The sequence below is a fragment of the Ixodes scapularis genome, unplaced genomic scaffold (assembly GCF_016920785.2).
Source record: "Ixodes scapularis isolate PalLabHiFi unplaced genomic scaffold, ASM1692078v2 PGA_scaffold0__279_contigs__length_252992795, whole genome shotgun sequence".
NCBI lineage: Eukaryota > Metazoa > Arthropoda > Arachnida > Ixodida > Ixodidae > Ixodes > Ixodes scapularis.
The window spans coordinates 26,993,226-27,011,770 of NW_024609835.1; the positions used below are offsets into that span (position 1 = coordinate 26,993,226).

The following is an 18,545-nucleotide window of genomic DNA, read 5'->3' on the forward strand; positions in this document are numbered from 1 at the left end:
AGTTATTATAATGTACGCTGAAGGTTCAACTGGCGCTAATGTCTATGCGACTTCCGGGAGGCAAATTGAAGCAGACAGCAAACAGTCTACTTTTGCAGTGCTTCTGCGCATTCCTAAGGGAAAACGCGCATGCATTTCATAGCTTCGCCAGAAAATAACATGGATAACTTTTGTGATTTGGGTCGTGCCGAATAGTATATACCTTTTTTAACACTGTAAAAGTGTAATTGCTTAGTTACAGCATTTTTCTTTACCAGTGTTAGGTGCAGCATTTTTCTTTACCAGTGATTGATGTTAAACTTCGCTATATGTCAGGCCCAAATGTCTGTTCCATAGCAGGTAAATAAAAATGAGCGACGATTCTAAGCAAAATAACAATCGAAAGAATGTAGAGTCTTTTCAAGGTTCGCCAGCATTCCAGTCATGCTTATATATTGCTAATATGCAAGTTTGATCACATATATGAAAATGACCCGGTCGTGCATCTTTACGAGCGGTTAAAAACATTTGAAATATAAAGAATAAAGTATCTGGGCTATAAAAGGTGTGTCCTTTTATTCTTTCCTATGCCCAGCAGCTTTTATCAAGCACCTTTTCTCTGGCTTCTCCCTATTTTCGAAGATTTCGAGCATGTGGATGATGTTCCGAATGCAGAACAAGCATCTTCACACATGTTCATGAGCAGAAAAAAATGAAGTAGGACTTATTTGTTGCAATTCGGACTATATATGTGGCCTTCAATTTGTTTTGATCGCCTGCATGCTCAAGGAGTCACCGATCCAGTGTTACTGCGTGGTTCTTGCCGTCTCCCTTGGTTTTCCACGTCCTTCGTTCGTTTGGAACGTATATCCCCCATGCTAGAAAGCGCCGACGCCGTTTTCGACCAAACAGTGTCTGACAGTGCACAAATATACATGTGCAAAGCCATTTTAGCGACGTTTTTAACAACATAAATTTGAAATAAAAATACTGTAATTGACCAATTATTTGGAGTGCGTGACTGAAAAATGTTCCAATCAACGTAGTACGTACAAATTATGAGAGATTTTTGCTCGTATAGTCAAGCGCAGGGAGAAAATGCACTTGCTTTTTCTCATAAAAAGACATTACCGGAAATGAATTTTTGACTGGTTGCTGTCTGCTTCAGTTTGCAACAAACAGCACAACTTGCTCTATTTGAACCTCCAGCATACATTATAATAAATCTATGGTGCAGGCCAACGACAGTTAGTGCCATCTATGAATCGTGGTGTCAAATGGTCGGTTTGTGTCTGCTATTGATAGAGGACGAAGGCCCTTCTAAATCAATTTTTTTTGTTTGGGTAAAACGTTAGGCTGAAAATATAGAATTCTCCTTTCACTACTGGGAATACTTTCTGGTTAGAGAGGAGCTCCGGCAAAATACTAATAATCATTGACTTTTGTAAATTTTCACTATGTACTAAATATCCCCCTCTAAGTATGTCTATGAAATATTTAATCAAAATACTTGTTTTCTTTTGAGAAAACGAATTATGAAGTTTACGCGTAAACCTCCAAATCACTTGCTGTTGCTCTTCTGGCAACGAGCACGGGCGCTCGTGACGTCAAATGTCGTATCCGAGAGCAGACGACGCTCCCTACTTCCCGAAATTGTGCGTTGTAGTGATAGTGAACGCCAGCAGTTTTGCAAGTTGCGTCTGGTTCAGGCCGCTTACAGCATGCGATGGAGGGTGGGGGGAATCGGTGATTGGCTGTGGGGTGCAATAACACCACGAAGAAATGTAACAGAGTGACATCTTATTGGTTTCCAACCAAGAAGTCCCTGCAATGAAAGCGGGTTCGAGCATTTGATGCGAATGCTGGCTCCGCGCGTTCGCGTCGTTCTGAAAAAAGTTTACAGCTTACTAGCAAAAAAAACATTCTGCTTCAAGCGGCATCTGGGTCCACGTGTCGGCAGATTGCAAATGTGGCCTCCACGAAAGGTCCCCTGGAAGACTATGCCGGCGGTTAGAATGCAAACGACGAATTGTCTGAAATTTCATGCTGAAAATCGTAAAACACTTCCTGGTTGTTGCTCGACTAACACAAGCTAAATGAATTGTAGTTCCTTTTTTTCCACAGACGATCGTGATGGCCCTCCGATGTTGGGCGAAACAGGCTCGAGCTGCCCGTGTGCTGGTGTTAATAAAACATCCGACGTCACAAGATGGCAGACCAGTAAAGTTGCAGGTTAGTTTCAGTTTCGGTTATATCTTATTTCTACAATTAAAACTTATTTAAAGCTTTTTGGGGAAATTTACTTGCTGCTTCACATCGATGTCAGAGCATTCTGAGCATTGTGCGATGCTCAAGCTCGACCAGCTCGTTAGTGCACCGCAGAGAACCACCGAAAATATTCTCGGACACACACTGCATCAACCTTGGTTGAATGTCTCGCGGCACACCTTTGAGAGGAATAAGGGCCCTGTGCGAGACATGATCTGTTGTTTTAAGTTGCAACTCTGCTGCTAAAGACGGGAGGACGTTTCTTGAACAACTGCGGTGGTGAGACTAGACCAGTTTATCGGTGAGCTTGATTTGCCGACCAGTACTGCTAAAACCCCAATACTTTTGAACCAGAGGTGCATTGAACCAAAGGAACCAGACTTGGCTTCTTCGGAGTCATAAAAAAGTGGAATTTATTATTGAAACGTCGGCTGCCTGTTTGAGGCCCCCAGGAGGTTCTTTTTCGAATTCTTCCCTCCAGGTTCGACTGCCTTCATAACTTTTTAGAGCGCAGCTCTTAGGGGCCCGTTCCCGGCTTGAGCGGCGTCGGCGCAGCCAAGGTCACCACAAGGTCATGCGACCCCCAAGGTCACGTGACACCCAAGGTCATGTGACACCCAAAGTCACGTAACCCCCCCCCCCCAAGGTCACGTGACCCCCCCGCCGAGGTCACGTGACCTCTCCGATGAGGTCACCGGCATCTGCATCGTCATTATCACGGATGATGTCATCAGTGACGTCACTGATGCAGGGCCGTAACCAGGGGGGGGGGGATAGGGGGTTCTGACCCCCCCCCCCCCGAAATTTTTTTCTGAGTATGGCCCTGGTCGGTGCACTTGCAGCCAGCCGATTTTAATCTCCACCTCTGCGCACGCGCAGTGGCACCGGTCGGCTACCGGGTACCAAACCGGGACCGGTTCTCCGGTTTGCTATAACTCTCCATTATATGCCACCGATGCACATGATTCATAGGCGAAAATAAGACAATAGACATTTTCAAAATGGCCGCCGTTGTCCCCCAAAACCCCCCCCGAAATTTTTTTCTGGGTACGGCCCTGCACTGATGTCATCAATGACGTCACTGATGACGACACCGAAATCCGCATCGTCATCATCGTCATCGCTGATGACGTGATCGGAGTCCGCATCGTCATCGTCACTGATGACGTCACTGATGACATCGTCGGCATCGTCACGTGACCCCCCCCCCCAGGTCACTTCACCCCCCCAGTACCCTTCCCTCCTCCTCCTCAAGAGCTGCGCTCTAATTCGGTGTTACAGGGAGTTGTAAACGGTTTTCACTTTTTTAAGAGCCTCGACAGCGGGGTAAATAAGAACAATATTCTGTACACTGTTCCTCAAACTGCAGAGAAAGCTGGCCCATGGGAGGGCATCTCTTTGAAGCAAATTGTTGCAAGGAAGATATGGGGTCTCCTTTGCTAAATAAAAAAAGCAAGTTACCGTAAGATACCGAACATCTGCCCATTCTGCACTAAGTGCCCAACTCTAAATTTTGTTAAGATCTGAAAAAATATGCAGCAGTACACATATATATGAAACTGATGACCTAACAAGTGCCCATCCCCCACCATTCGCAATTATCTCAAAATTTTGAGTGGACGATTCCGTGGTACTTTACGGTAGTTTACGAGTTCGGAAGCTACTGGAGCCTCATAAACCATACTCTGTTGCTCCAAAAACAAGCGGGACAAAACTGAAATGTTGAGAGACTCACCAGGTTGTTCTCCGATTTCCACATCAAAGAAACACCGAGGATTGTATTTTTTTTCAATCGTCATCTTTCATCTGGAAATTGAAAACAAATTGAAGTACAAAAACTACCCATGTCTAGTGTTCAAACAAAACAAAAATGATTCAAAGCATGCATTTAAAAACTAAAAAACCCAACGAGCACAAAACAAAACTAGGTCACAAGTTTGAAAAACCTGAGACAGCCCACCGTAATTTACAAATAAAAGGTTCATATGGCATGTGCTAAAATTGCTAGCACACTAGAGGCTGTCTACCTTAGAGAAAGAAAGAAACAGCCTGAGATTAAGGGCCACACATAAAAGGGCTCTGCATGTTTGCATGCATTTGTCTAGTCCTCTATCTCAGGTTTTCTTCCAGATGGACTGGAAAGTTGGCAGACACCCAGATGATCAAAGGATAGAGAAGACAAAAAAGAAAAGGACCTCCTCAAGAATGTTCGAAACTATACAAGATGACCTTAATGCTGAAGCTCCCAATAGTACTGTCCTTCATCATATGGGCATGCCAGCCTAACATAGTTTATTAATGCATTTGTTCTTGTACTGCCAGACATACATGCCAAGAAACACTTCCTTGACATCTGGTACAAAATCGTTTTTGTCACAATAACGACAAGTCAAGATGTGACCGCAACCAAAAGATAAAAACTATTTGAAAAAAAGAAAAGAAAAAAAGAAGAGGAAATTGGCCTAACTATGTGTGCTGGCGTCATTCAGTATTTTTTCTTACGTTTACTCAAGAAAACTGCCATTCATGGACTTTTCAGCGGAGTGACAGAGTGTTAAAAGGGGACAATTAGCTGCTGGCAACTTATGCAGTCAAGAGCTCAATGAATCACCATCAGGAGTATGGCCGCCGTAAAAAGCGGTGCATTACTTGAGGCTGGATGAGCGCAGATGGCTTTTTGCCCATGGCGAACAGAACAAAAAGGTTCTACTATCATATTCACTCTAAGCAGTAACTCTTTCATTGCATTATTTCGACCGTGCTTAATTTCTGAAACACGTAAGTTCATTACCCAATCGACCATCCACACATTCTGAAGGCAATGTGTGCCTTCCTTTCACTTGAGCGTTTTGCTTGTTGCTTCTGCCCGGGACTCGTATCCATAGTCGCGGCAACCCTCAAAAATCTGTCGTGACTGCCCTTCATCATCGAATTTTGTGGCATCAAACTTCCCAATCTTAGAACAGCTTTTTTACATCACTTGTTGGCCGTATACTACTCTGTTAGCCTCTAAGCTGACAGTGCTCCCTCTCTCGGCGTGGGTGCGTGATCACATGGCCAAAGATAGACACGACAGGTCAACGAAAGCACACACGGCGAGCAAGTGTTCCAAAACGCATCTGTGGCACATCAAAATGCAAGGAGGGGCACACCAATCAAGGGGCAATATAGAGAATGCACAGGGAATGTGCGGTGACGAGACAGCCAAGTGCATGCCATCATTAGTTGAGGTCGGGGGTAACTAAATGATATGTGCGCCTTTGGCGGGTAAACAAATGCATGAGGTATGCAAGGAGCAGACGAACTTGCATGTCATATAGTTTCCACCACACGGTTTGCTTAAGGATGAAGCGAGTAGAGATAGAGTTTGTTTCATCCATCCGAAACCCTTCACCGACCTGTTCTACCGAATGCAATCGAAACCGTCCAAAATTGTGCTGCCCGCCTTATGCTCTTTGATTACTTGTGGGGGTTTTTTTTTCGTTTTTTTTTTTTCCTGTCACAGCCATAAAATTTTAGTTAATTCTCTACAATATTTATCATTATGTAGAATACCCAAGACTGCGGTAAAAGTTAGGAAACTTGGCGGAAGAAAAAAGACAGGGGAAAAGACATTCTTTTCTCCCCCGTCTTTTTTCTTTGATCAAGTTTCCCAGCTTTTACCACAGTATCGGGTATTCTACATAATGATCAACATCCACAGGCTCGCTGCACACTCACTGTTTTTACAATATTTACCTCTTTAAAACAATTGCTTCTTAGCTTACCCAAGTATATTTCTGCAGGACTGCCCGACCTAAAACCACCCTGCAGCACCCCATTCACTCCTGCCCAAAACTAACCAATCACTCCTCTCTGCAGCGCACCTCGGGGCTCTGAGGGTACTTGTAAATAAATAAGCACGAGCTCCGCCCCCGGAGACGTGACATCACAAGCAAGAGCCAACGAGAAGCGTTTACCGGCATCTCCGCGATGCCGGTTACTGTCACACTAGGCCATTCTCAAAAGTTACTGTGTATCGACTCAGAGTTGAAGCGAACTAAACAATCGACAACGTGATTGATTCTAGTCATTCAAGATTGGGCCAAGAGGATAAGCACAGCAACGAGACAACGATGATAAAGCATAGTGAATATTCCAGTACGGGAAAACAAAACTCAAGAAAACAAACGCAAGAAATAAGGGATGTAAAGTGCAGGCTCCTCTTTTTATTCTCTCTAGAACAGACTGATCGGCAGAGATAGTGACCTAAGTAACGAAAAGCAAGCGGCAAGCGCCCAGAGTGATGTGTTTTGAAATCATGGCAGTCATTAGTGCAAGCAACAGCCAAGAAATAGGTGGTACAATCAAAACGCCGACGAGCTTTCGCGAAAAGCATCATCCGTACAACACACGCCGCACTGCCATGTTGAAAGCGACGCCGACAGCACAATAGTGAATGCCCTGCGTTTCAGAAGACTGTGCTCCATCGCTAGCAAAGGGAAATATAGCGACGAGTTATGGGACGCTTACGTTCTTTCGCTTGCTCCACTTGGCGAGAGGACTTAGAACACCAAATAAACACGGGTTAACTCGTAAAGTGGTAAAGCCGCTAAACATTTGCTTGACACCCCGAAAAAGAGCTGTGCCCTTAGTTGCCAGAAGAAAACTTCAAATTGCGCTGACTGCGGCTATACTGGCTATGCGGCTCTAAAATATAGAAAACATTGCATTCGTTTTACAAAAACAACTCTTTATTATAACAAATAATACTTTATCACTTAATTGACGCAATAAAAGTTAATTGCATTATACTTTGATCGTTTTTCAAAGGGCTGGGCATTTGCTGTTCAGTCAGTGCTAGTGGAATCCAACCAAATCCAACGTCGGCCAAATCTCGCCCGCCAAATCTGAGCGAAATCTGGCGGTCCGGCACTTCCCAATGTATTAACGCTCTACTAGTGCCAGCTCATTTAGTGGCTCTACGCTCTACGACTGTACCACTGTATACCTGGCATTTTAGAAAGAAAAAAAGAAGAAGAAGAAGACAAAAAAAAAACAAAAAAACGAAAAGAGCGCGTGCTTGGCTTTGGTCGGCGCCCAAGGTGTGCGTAAGTTGTACTTCCAATTTTACGTACCCAGCTAGCCAGACACACGCAGGACGAAACGCTCCGATCACTGTCGTCTTTTCGTTCACGTGACAGCCGGAGTTAGTCAGCCTCAACGGGTGTCTGGTGTCTCAGCTGTAGGAGAGAAATTTAGCCAGTGCAGCATGACCGCTAGCCCAGATGCACTGCAAAGCATGTGCAGTGTCGACGGCAATGTGTTTGCTTTACCGCTTAGCCTACTGCCAACGGTTCGAGACCGGGGGAGTGATGTTACTATAGAAAACAAAATGCTGATCTTCGTCATGAAAATGAATCTTGGAATATCGTTTAGCACTGTTGAAACTCTTTTCGGGGTCCACGAGACCACTGCCTGCCGTACATTTTATGCTGTGCTGTGCACCTTGGCAGAGGTCACTAGAGATGGGATCAGTAAGCCTCCTGTGAGCAATATCAAGCTGGCGCAGCCGCTTTGTTTTTAGGAAAACTAGTATACCGAGTGCACTCTGATTGTAGATTGCGCAGAGATAAAAACGGAGACACTCTCCAACATTAGGCACTAGCATGTACTGTAACCCTCGTACAAAGGAGGCTACACACTGAAATTCCTTGTTAGAATCATCCCCGATGCAATGGTGGTGTTCAGGTCCAAGCCATACGGTGATCGACGTTTAGACAAGTACATCACACTATCAGAATTAATTGGGGGCTAGTTGGTTGAACATCTAGACGGTGGTTTTAAAAGCGCAAAGGACTAAGAAGAGAAGGAGGGGACAGGACAGAGCGCTCTGTCCTGTCCCCTCCTTCTCTTCTTAGTCCTCTGCGCTTTTAAAACCACCGTCTAGATACATCAAACTAAACTGGATTTTTGACTGTGCTCGAAAGCGATGACATGGTTCTCACAGACGAGGGATTTCCTGGCATTCGATCATCTCTCGCCAACAGGGGAGGGGTCATCCTTGTAATGCCACCATTCTCAGCAAGAAGCAACGTTCCGTTCACTCCCGAGGAAATGGAACAGACCTACGCAGTTGCTTCGGTGTGCATTCATGTAGAGAGGATGATTCAAAGAATTAAGCTCATCCTGAACCATTGAGTTCCCATTTCAGTGATACCAGCAATGGGAGGTATTTTCCACATGTGCTGTGTTTTGGCAAACCTTCAGCCACACATTATCAGCTTGTAGCCTGTGAAATAACTTGAGAACCTTTAGGAACCTTTTATTTTTTTAATGTATTTTCAAGAATTTTATTCCTTTTTCAGCGGCACGTCTTACTCTGTAAACACCTTAATTTTTGCGAGGACCTAACGTTTGCGGTTTGAAGACAATTCACAAAAGATTGATCCCGCAAACAAACAGTTCCATGGTGACCAGTACAAAACATACCATTCTAGATCGCATAAATTTGTGCCCACAAAACATGTCGCAAACAGGTGTGATGAGAAAATCGCGAAATATTGCTCATTTATAGTATGAATTTTTTATTATGGGGCTTAACTGAAAAGTGCTAGTTACACGAAAGGTGCGACTTGCACCAACTCTACGTAGAAACGGACATTTGTAGGGAATGGAACTTTGCTTCAACTTTATACTTGGCCACCATGTGGCTCTTACCTGGGTACTACTGCCTATCCATTGGGCATGATTCCAATAAGATTTGACCACCAAAACATATCTGAGCAGTATCTATCTGAGCAACTAGAGCCACTGCATATGAGAGCTAGCTCTCATATGCAGTGGCTCTAGTTGTGCACAATCGGAGAGAAATTGCCTAAAAAATCTCTCGCTATCCAAATGTGTGCTCGTATAAGCATTATTCAAATGAACAGAAATAGTATATCACCTTCTGTGTTTGTACATTCCCAGGCGAAAAACAGTCCACTTCTGTAATGGTCGCGTGGGGCCATTACTAATGAGTGGAAAGAGACAGGAAAAGCTAGGACAAAGACAGCGCCCCGAAAGGCCTGTAGAGATGCTGAAAAGGCTTACATTGCCGGCGCGTGGGCCGCGGGGTGCCGAGGTGCGGGGCCCAAGACGGGAACCCCGACGGAAGAAAGAGACGTCACACCAGCTCGGAGTTTTTGTGAAGACTGTTCTATTTTCAATATGTACACAAATCCAGAGACAGCGGGTGCCGCTGTCAAGACGTGCACCATCTCGTAGTAACGACACAAACCATGACTTCTTGCGCCATCTAGCTGGTTGATGGCACACTACAACTTCCAGCTGGATTATGGAACTGGAAATGAGGTGGTCCTGCTGGATTCCAGCTGGACCCACCTAGAATCCAGCTGGACCCAGCTAGAATCCAGCTGGACCCAGCTAGAATCCAGCTGGAATCCAGCTGGACCACCTCATTTCAAGTTCCATAATCCAGCTGGAATTGGACTGATTTTCGCCTGGGTTGTTTGTGAAAGTTTATACCTTCAGAGGCGCTGTTTTTGCGCTAGTCGAGTGGGAGTGTATTGAAGCACTGACTTAGCTCTTGTGCACCGACAAGATGAGTGAAATTTAAGGTGATTCTACCTAATGAACAAATTGAAATGCAGACTGCTTATATGTGTATGCTTCAAGTGTTGTGCACTTGCATGGCAATAGGGGTTGCATAATGATGCATTGAATGTTAAGCTGCATTTGCTTGACCACTTATACTGTGTTGCAGGTTAAAAGAGCATGACAAACTCCTTCCGTAGAACCCTGCACTTTTGCCACTTTAGCAGAGCGGACGCTGGAGAAGAGGCAAGTGGACTTTCCTTCTCTGTTGCCTCCTCTCCAGCATTCCTTTTGCTAAACTGGAAATAGTGGAGGGCTTTGCAGGAGCTTGTCCTGCCTTCCTTCACCTGTGGCAGTTTAGAAGTTTTGTGGGAGTAGTTCTCATATTTTGACAACAGATTGAAAACTTGGACAGCTTTTTAGTGCTTATTTAGAGGGACGATTGAAGGGTCCTTGAAAATCTTGTGCATTTATAAAATATGGATTAAGTATAATTTTTGTTTGTATTGTATATGCACTAGTTCTTTTTCGAGATAAAAGCATTTACATATAACTACATGAATCAGCATGATAGATGTACAATTTAAGGAAAGAATCTATATAGGGGACCAAATTTTGACAGATGGGGTTGCGTGTTGATTGCAAAGGCATTTCACTGTCTCATTTATGTGATTTTTACCAACTAGGTACCAATATAAATAGTATGTACTTTTTTATCAGCAAAATATTCTACCAATATGTTTGTTTGGGTATTTATTTATTTATTTATTTATTTACAAATACCCTCAGGGCCCCGAGGGGCATTACAGAGGGGAGTGGTGGTTTAGTGCGAGGCGAAACTTGGTGTTATCTGCGATGGTGACGATGTTATCGGGAAGGCCATTCCAGTCCACAATAGTTTCTGGTAGAAGTGAATGCTGGTGGGCTGTAGATTCGGTTTTGGGTCGGGCAATCTTGCATGTGTGGTCCAGTCTTGAAGAAACATAGTTGGGTGGGCTAAGGAGAGACTGATTCAAAGAGGGAGAGTAATACATTTTATGCAGGAGGGAAAGCCTGGAAATTTTGCGGCGCAGAGAAAGGTCAGGGAGGGTTAATTGAGATTTCATTTCAGTGACACTGGAAAAACTGGAGTGATCGGAAAGAATGAAACGAGCTGCGTGGTCTTGGACTGCTTCTATTGCATTGGTGAGAAATGAAAGGTGGGGATGCCAGATAGATGAGGTGTATTCTAGTTTAGGGCGAACAAGAGTAATATAGAGAAGTCTTGAGGTTAGAAAGAGCCGTCTTGAAGTTACGCCGAATATAACCAAAAGAGGGATTAGCTGAGGATACAATCTTATTAACATGATTAATCCAGGATAAATTATTAGTTAAATAAACACCAAGATATTTATATTCGGTAGTGGCCTGGAGGACAATGTCATTTAGTGTTAATGTTGTTACGTGAGGGGAGGACGAGCGCGTGAAACATACATGCATGCATTTATTAATATTTAGGGACATTTGCAAAGTATGGCACCAGTCGGCAATTTTGTTAATGTCGTTTTGGAGTAGCAGGTTGTGGTCGGGAGGTTTTATTAGTCTATTAATATATAACGCAGTCATCTGCAAAAAGGTGAACTGAAGAAGCAAGTTGAAGTGGGAGGTCCTTAATATAGATTAGAAAGAGTAAAGGGCCAAGTACAGAGCCTTGCGGGACGCCGGAGACTTTAACTAGTCTCCGGTAACATGTCGTGCTTCTGTCACAGTGCTCACATTACAACAGATTTCATCGGCCTCTTTGCCAAGGTTTTCAGAATGCTATTCTTCTCAAGCCTGCGAGTATGGAGGTCTTGAATATGGGCTTTGGAATTTGCCAGTTGGGGAAAAGGCTGTTGCGGAGAGTGAACTAACGGCTGGTTTTCTCGGTATACCGTAAAATCCCGAGAGATAGCCCACCTAACATCAAGAGCGAATCGGGTGAAAATATAGAGTGGGCTAACTTTCGGTGTACTCTCAAGAAAAGTTTAAAAATTGCTATTTTTAGGCTGTGTCCCTTTCAAGCTCGTTATGGTGGCAAGGGGCAACGAAGCAAAGATGACTGCACTTCCCAGTCGGTAACTTTTGCTTATATTCCGCCATAGCTAAGAAACCGCATTTATGCCGAGACCATTATTGATCCCAACATTACTATTACTAGGAGCGGGCTATCTTTTGGTGCTTAAAAAAATATAGCAAATCAAGCCAAACATAGATGTGGGCTATCTTTTGGGGGTGGGGCATCTCTTGGGATTCTATGGTATATTAAGCCGTGATATTGACTTGCAAATTGTCCTATTGTGTTTTGCACTGTTTTTTGTTGATATTGGGATGGTTGTCTGTTTAAGGAATTCTGAAGGAATGATATTGGGATGGTTGTCTTTTTAAGGAATTCTGAGGGAATGATACTTGAAGGTTATCTACATAGAGGATACTTTCTAACTTGGTCTAGGAAATGTGTAATAATAGTGTTGATTCTCGCTAAAATGGCTCTAACATTCAGAATACTGACCTGAGGCACCTCCATCTCCTCAGTGTAGCTATGCGAGTAAGATTACCTTAATTGACCTAACTTTGAACTTTTGCTTTGTGAAAAAATTCTGAAGAAACACAAACATGTTCACACTTATTCCACATGATGCAAGATCACACAGGACGTCTGGGCAAGGTCGGAAAAAATTGCTACAAGATGTAGGTGATTCACAAAAGCATATTTTAGTTTCCAGGAGGACACAATGCCATTAGATCAACGTGGTCGTAAACTTGCTTCAGAGGAGGGTCTCCTTGAGCGCATCCCTTCCAAGAAGGCACACTCACTGCAACCAGAGACAATGTCATCATCATCAGCTACCTTCCTGCTTTTGGGTGACAAACTGTTTTCAAAAGGTATGAAAATATTATCTGCATTGTTAGATTAAAAAAAAATCCTTGTTTTGTTAATTAACTTTTTCCTGACCACGAAATAAGTAGCAATTTTCAAAGGATCTGGGCAAACACTTTTATTTTCCTGACTTGCTTATGAATAGGGTTTGGCATTTTCGGTTTTTTTTTTTTTTTTTAATGCTGCATACTTTTTTTTGTTTTTGTTTTGAAAGCACATTTTCAGTTTTTATCGGTGAATATATATACAGCTAGACGTGTTTTCGGTTTTTTTCGGCAAATATGTATTCTGGTTTTAGCTTTGCTGTTTACATAAAATTACGTAAAATGACAGGTATAAAAATGGCATGTTTATTCATCAAACTGAGATAGGAATGAAGACACACGCACACACGCGAGTACAAGCAAGTGAGATATTGGGTTCACACAGCAACCGTGCATTCCACTTCCAATTAAGTCATGCCAATTTCATCTGATTTAAATACACACATATGTATTTGCACAAGTTTCCTTCGCTAATACGCACCTGCTCTTTTCGGTTTATCACTCTCAGCTTAAAAAATGCCCTCTACATTCACACTTGAAACAGGCAAACTAAGGAGGCGAAGTGCCGCGGTAGCTAATATTGGTCAATCACTCAAATTTGATCGCCAAAAGACAACCGGCACCATGTTTTCGAGCACAGCATACTGCAGATATTCACGAAACTCTGGCTGCAAGGCTTGAATTGCATCACGTGCCACTAACAAGTTTAAAGATGCTCCCGTACGTCAAGAAGTCAGGAGGCATTTCCAACTTCACGTTCGGCTCAATGATACGCACATTAAACCAAAATGTTGTCAGTGCAACGGTGTACCCCATGCTACCTGAAACGTTTCTTACGACACTGTCATTCCACTCTTTTGCAACAACTTCACAGTATGACTGAAATGTCTCGGTGAGTTTGGATTGTTCTTCGTTCACGAGGTCTAGCATATTGGCAACATCATTGTGGTAGCCTCGATCTTCCTCAGCCCACCCCTCCAAGATCCCTCCTAGCTGTATTACGAGCAAAGAGTAGACATTGCACACAAGTGTGTCCTCCGATTCTAGCTTTTTCAAGATTGTCAAAATCGAGTTCTACGTTTCTCTCACAAATTTCATCTTAATGAGGAGGTCATGCGCTGCTCCACTGTCCTCAATCATAGCCTGAAGCTTCTTGCATTTTTCGCCTTTTGCGTCACCACTTTCCATGAAGGCAAGAGTAAGGCGCCAGTAGGTAAGAACATCACACAGCGACTCGTAAAAAGAGAACCATCTGGTAGGGCAAACGGTTGCAAGAAACTTTGGCTCCATGTTCATGGGTTTGCACAATGCGTGGCATTTACGCTGAACCTCTCTAGAGCTCTTCAACATCGCTGTGACGTGCATAACAAAGTTGTGCACGCATGCAAAACTTCCAAGCGCAGACCTTCAGCAAGGGCGTTGTTCAGAAGGCGACAGGCATCGCTAAGGTGGACGCCCGCAAACTTGAGGTCTGACTGACAGAGGTCTAGATAAAGCTTCCTCATGTAGGATGCTGAATCAGAGACAAGCATGGAAACATTATTGAGCCGCTTACCAAATTTGAGTAGAACTTCTTGCAGAAGCATGGCCATCATTAAAGCGTCACACAAAAGCAAAACTTTCAGATTCTAAAATTAAGGGTAGATGGTCGCTGCCAAAAGGGTTGTCTAAAACGTTCTATGAAAAGCATGGAAGCAGAGATGGTGATGATAGTGATAGGTCGATTGATGAAAAAGTGTTGTGGGCAGCACTAAAAAATGTACCGTATTTGCACGAATATAACGCGACCACGAATATAACGCGAGGGCAGTTTTTGATGCGCCCAAAAAGAAAAAAAATATTATTACTATTATAACGCGAACCGATGCCGCGTCAATTTCTCGCACTCGGGGGGCATAGCAGAAGTGAAAAGTCAATGGAAATAGAAGAAATGTCAGTTTATGTTTTGACAGCACTCATCCTCACTGCTCAGGTCCTTCCGTTTACAATCCGCTTGGCGACTACGCAGATAAGCAGCAGCACGACACCTGCTTGTCTGGTAGTTCCTTTTTCTTCCGTGCGAGCTCCTCGGCAGCCCACAATCCAAACAAGGCACGAAGCAGAAGCACCAACACACAAACACCAGACCACTCTGGAGCCGAAACTAAACAATGCGCAGGCAGAGAAGAGACAGCTGAACCCAATACACGATCACACTTCTTGTCCTGGCCCCTCTTCGTAAACAAATACCTCGTGTTGCACGATTGCGTAAACGCGGTCGGTAGCCTTGGCTTGGCTTGTGTTGACTTGACTTGGCCCGGCTTGGCTTGGCTCGAATTGGCCGGTGCCCGCATTCCCGCATGGCGCGCGCGCGTGCGGCGTGCGCGCGTTGTAAAAACACAGAAGCGATAAAAACGCATTTTTATGTTTTCTATTCTCCCCTTCACGTGGCCCAATGGCTAAAAAATGCCCCTCCACACCCCCACGTCTTTTCCCATTGGATCTTATGCATTGAGCCGGAGGGATGACTTTCTCCTCTGGCTTTCTCCAGACTCGCGCGCCTCGTGGCTGAACTCGATTCCGAATATAACGCGAGGTGCGTTTTGGAGCACGTAATTTCGAAAAAAAACTCGCGTTATATTCGTGCAAATACGGTAGGTTTTTTTCTTATTCAGTAAGCAGATTCCAGTTGATAATAAAAGTCGTTCAACAACTCCACCTCGGGAGTCCTGACGAGAGCTTCCCCACAAAGGATGGTGGGCATTGAAATCACCAAGGATTAAAAAAGGTTTGGGGAGTTGGTTGATGAGTGCTTGGAGTTCATAAAGATGAAGTGGAACATTAGGTGGCAAGTAGAGTGACACTAGAGTGATGAGGCGGTCAAGAAGGATGCTGTCGTAGGTTTGTGGGGATGTCGTGTCACAAATAATGAGAACGAGACCGTTGGCTTTGAGAATTGTTTAAACAAAGAAGATATAAAGAAAAATATTTACAGCAATGGTATTAGCAAAGGTTCTACAAAAATATTTAGAACAGCGATATCAGTAGATGTTAAACACGCGGCTTCCACAGTTCTTAATGCCAATAGAAAAATGTTCGTCATACGTTGGCAAACGTCTTGGAGTCTTCTGTGGTTGCGAAGGTGGAGATGGCTGAGCGGGCGGAGTGTTGGGTTCCGAGTCTTCAGAAGTCCGGACAAACCCAGCGAGGGTGGAGGGCAGGCTGACGAGTCGCTGAGTTCCCGGCCTTGTGGAACCAGGACGCACTCAGCGGGAGCCGTGGCCAGGCCAGCGCATTCCTGAGTTTCCGGCCTAGTCGAACCGGGACGAACTCAACAGTCAGCCAGCTCCTCGGACCGCTTGTCTTCTTCTACCTCTTTTCGTTCTTTTTCGCTTGTGCATTTTCTCCGGCCGTCGACGGTATACCTCGTGGCACGCGGGGCCACGTCATGGCGAAAACATCTGTAGCCCGATGACGGCTCTCAGCCGCGCACATCACAGATGCGAACTGCAACTGCCTCAAGTGAAGTTTGTAATGGAACTTTGGCACATGCCACTCCACTCTGAACCACCACTGCTACACCACCCGAAGGGCTTGAGGAATGGCGGTCCTTTCTAAAAACTTGATGATGACGCAAAACCTGCGTGTGCGAGTCAGTTAGGTAAGCCTCCTGTAGGCAAATAGCAACAGGGCGGAGTTCATCAAAAAATGAATTGATGTCATCTATGTTACGTAGAAGGCCGCGACAGTTCCACTGCATAACACCTATATGCTTAGCCAGTGCGAAGTGAATATAAAAACCGGTAAAAAGTTAAATGAGATGACTATGGGTTAAAATTTATCGTTCTGCGCGGTGCATTTTTCTTCTTTACAGCCTCTTTCTGCTGGCCAGTGGAGTCACTGGTGGCAGAAAGGCAGGAGTCAGATCCCGCGAGGAGACTTTCCTCGCCGGGCTTGGGTCCACCCTCGTTCATAGACTCCTTAGGGGGAGCCGGGGGGAGACCCGCTGGGGTCGCCAGCCTTAATGGCTCACTAGCTCTCTTCTGGCTCAAGACACTGGGTTGCCCCCGGCCTTTCGGAGGCAGGCAGGGAGGCAGGGGCAGGGGCAGGGGGGGGTGCCGTCCCCCGCTTCAGGGTAGACGTTGAAGGAACAGCGTCCACCGTGTGGTTGGGGCGCAGTACAGCTGGCACCACTCCCGTGGATCGGACACTGACGGGATACACACTTCTTCTGGAGGAGTCTGTGTTCCCGCCGACGCCATCACAGGCCGTACGGGTCCCCTGCGCACGACCTCGGCATATCCTCCTTTTGATAAGGAAAAACGTTTTTTCGCCTCATGGTAGGAGATGTTTTCTCTGGTCTTCAGAGTCAATATTTCTTTTTCTTCTTTCCATTTCAGACAAGAGCGTGAGTAAGCTGGATGACGACCTTCACAGTTGACACATCTTGGATCATTCTCGTAACAGTCAGCGACATGCTCTTTACTGGAGCACTTCGCGCAAGTATCACTTCCTCGGCAACTCCTAAAGCACCGCTGAGGGTTCGGCACATAGGGGCGAACACGGCACTGGCTGTAGTCTGCCTCTACGGTCTCTGGAAGTGTAGTGGCGTCAAAAGTCTGTATAACATGTCTTGTTTTTCGCTCCACGCCCTTACGACAAAGGGTGATGCGTCGAGCAGCTACTACTCCTTGGTCTGAAAGGCCTTCGACAAGTTCCTCGTCAGACGAGTCCATTAGGTCGTCCTCTGAAATAACTCCTTGAACTGTATCAAGTTTACGGTGTGGAGTAACATTTACTTTATAGTCAGACACAGCTTTGAGAGAAAAAAGGTCCTCACTTTGCTTTTTGGTGTTGATCTCAACTAAAAGGTCACCGGACGCCATATTTTTTTGCAGAGTAATTCTTTCCAATGATTCCTTCCAGTACCTTGGCGACCAGGAGAGGGGACAGTTTAGAAAGTGGTTTTTCCTCTTCAGAATGCAAGACAAGAATTTTTGGAAATTTTTCAGGTACAAAGGATGTTTCGAGAGTGACCCTGAGCTTCGGTGCGACCTCTTTTCAGAGGCCGATCAAGAAAGTTTTTGTTGCATAGACAAATATGAGATGGGAGGAAAATTCAGTGCCCGGGTGCACCGCCCATTACGGAGCCCAACAAGGGGGTAGGTAATGTGCCATAGCAAGAAGGGCTTGGCTGACACAATTACTCTACCAGTGCTGCCCGGGCACTATACCCTAGTGTGGTTGCAGGGACAGGACCTGTTTCCACTCAAGGTTGGCCCTTGCCGCCTAAGAAGGTGAAAAAGAAAGGAAGAGAGTGCAGAAGAAAAGAGAAAGAGGTGGAAGGAAAAGTGAAAGAAGGAAGAGGAGGCGACTGACTGAATCATTCTGGTCGGGCCAAGCCAGGACACCCGTCTACGAGAAGCAGGGGCCGAAGCGGTGTATTGCCTCGCCCGGGGGGCCCCGAAGGGCCCAAACATACCCTGGGCTTAGCTCAACCACCAGGGTCCCCTTTTCCCCGGACACAGGTACACCACGCACAGCCAGACGTGGGCGGGCAAACCCACATGGCTCGGGGTTCGTAGTGACGCCACTCACCAAGCACCTAGTAAAGTAGGTGCCCCCTGCGTGCAGGTATGGTGGCCCACGTGGCTGGGGTCCGTGGTGACGCTACTCACCTAGCACCTAAGGCCTCAGGTTGACCTGCAGAGGTCAACTGCTTGGGGGGCTCTTCAGGCTTCCTCTGAGGAGCAGAGGTCCGGGATTAGAGGCCCCGGCCCCGAGGGACCGAAGCAGCA

General features: G+C 45.3%; 1 protein-coding gene, 1 long non-coding RNA gene and 1 pseudogene across 2 annotated transcripts in view; 2 read left to right on the forward strand and 1 right to left on the reverse strand.

The window, feature by feature from the left end:
• LOC8041504 (peptidyl-prolyl cis-trans isomerase G) overlaps positions 1-6,893 on the reverse strand; it is a 45,920-nt gene extending 39,027 nt beyond the window's left edge. Inside the window, exons 1-2 of the mRNA XM_029967520.4 lie at positions 6,760-6,893; positions 3,983-4,053 (exon numbers count right to left, since the gene is read on the reverse strand). Coding sequence (XP_029823380.2) covers positions 3,983-4,046 — 64 coding nt within the window. The 5' untranslated portion in view covers positions 4,047-4,053; positions 6,760-6,893. The remainder of the gene's footprint in view (positions 1-3,982; positions 4,054-6,759) is intronic.
• Positions 6,894-7,278: 385 nt separating this feature from the next.
• LOC115309312 lies at positions 7,279-12,948 on the forward strand. Its single transcript, XR_003916679.4, has 3 exons — positions 7,279-7,337; positions 10,937-11,024; positions 12,563-12,948. It is a non-coding gene; the product is annotated as an uncharacterized LOC115309312 (long non-coding RNA).
• LOC121047909 lies at positions 7,386-8,517 on the forward strand (annotated as a pseudogene).
• Positions 12,949-18,545: the final 5,597 nt, after the last annotated feature.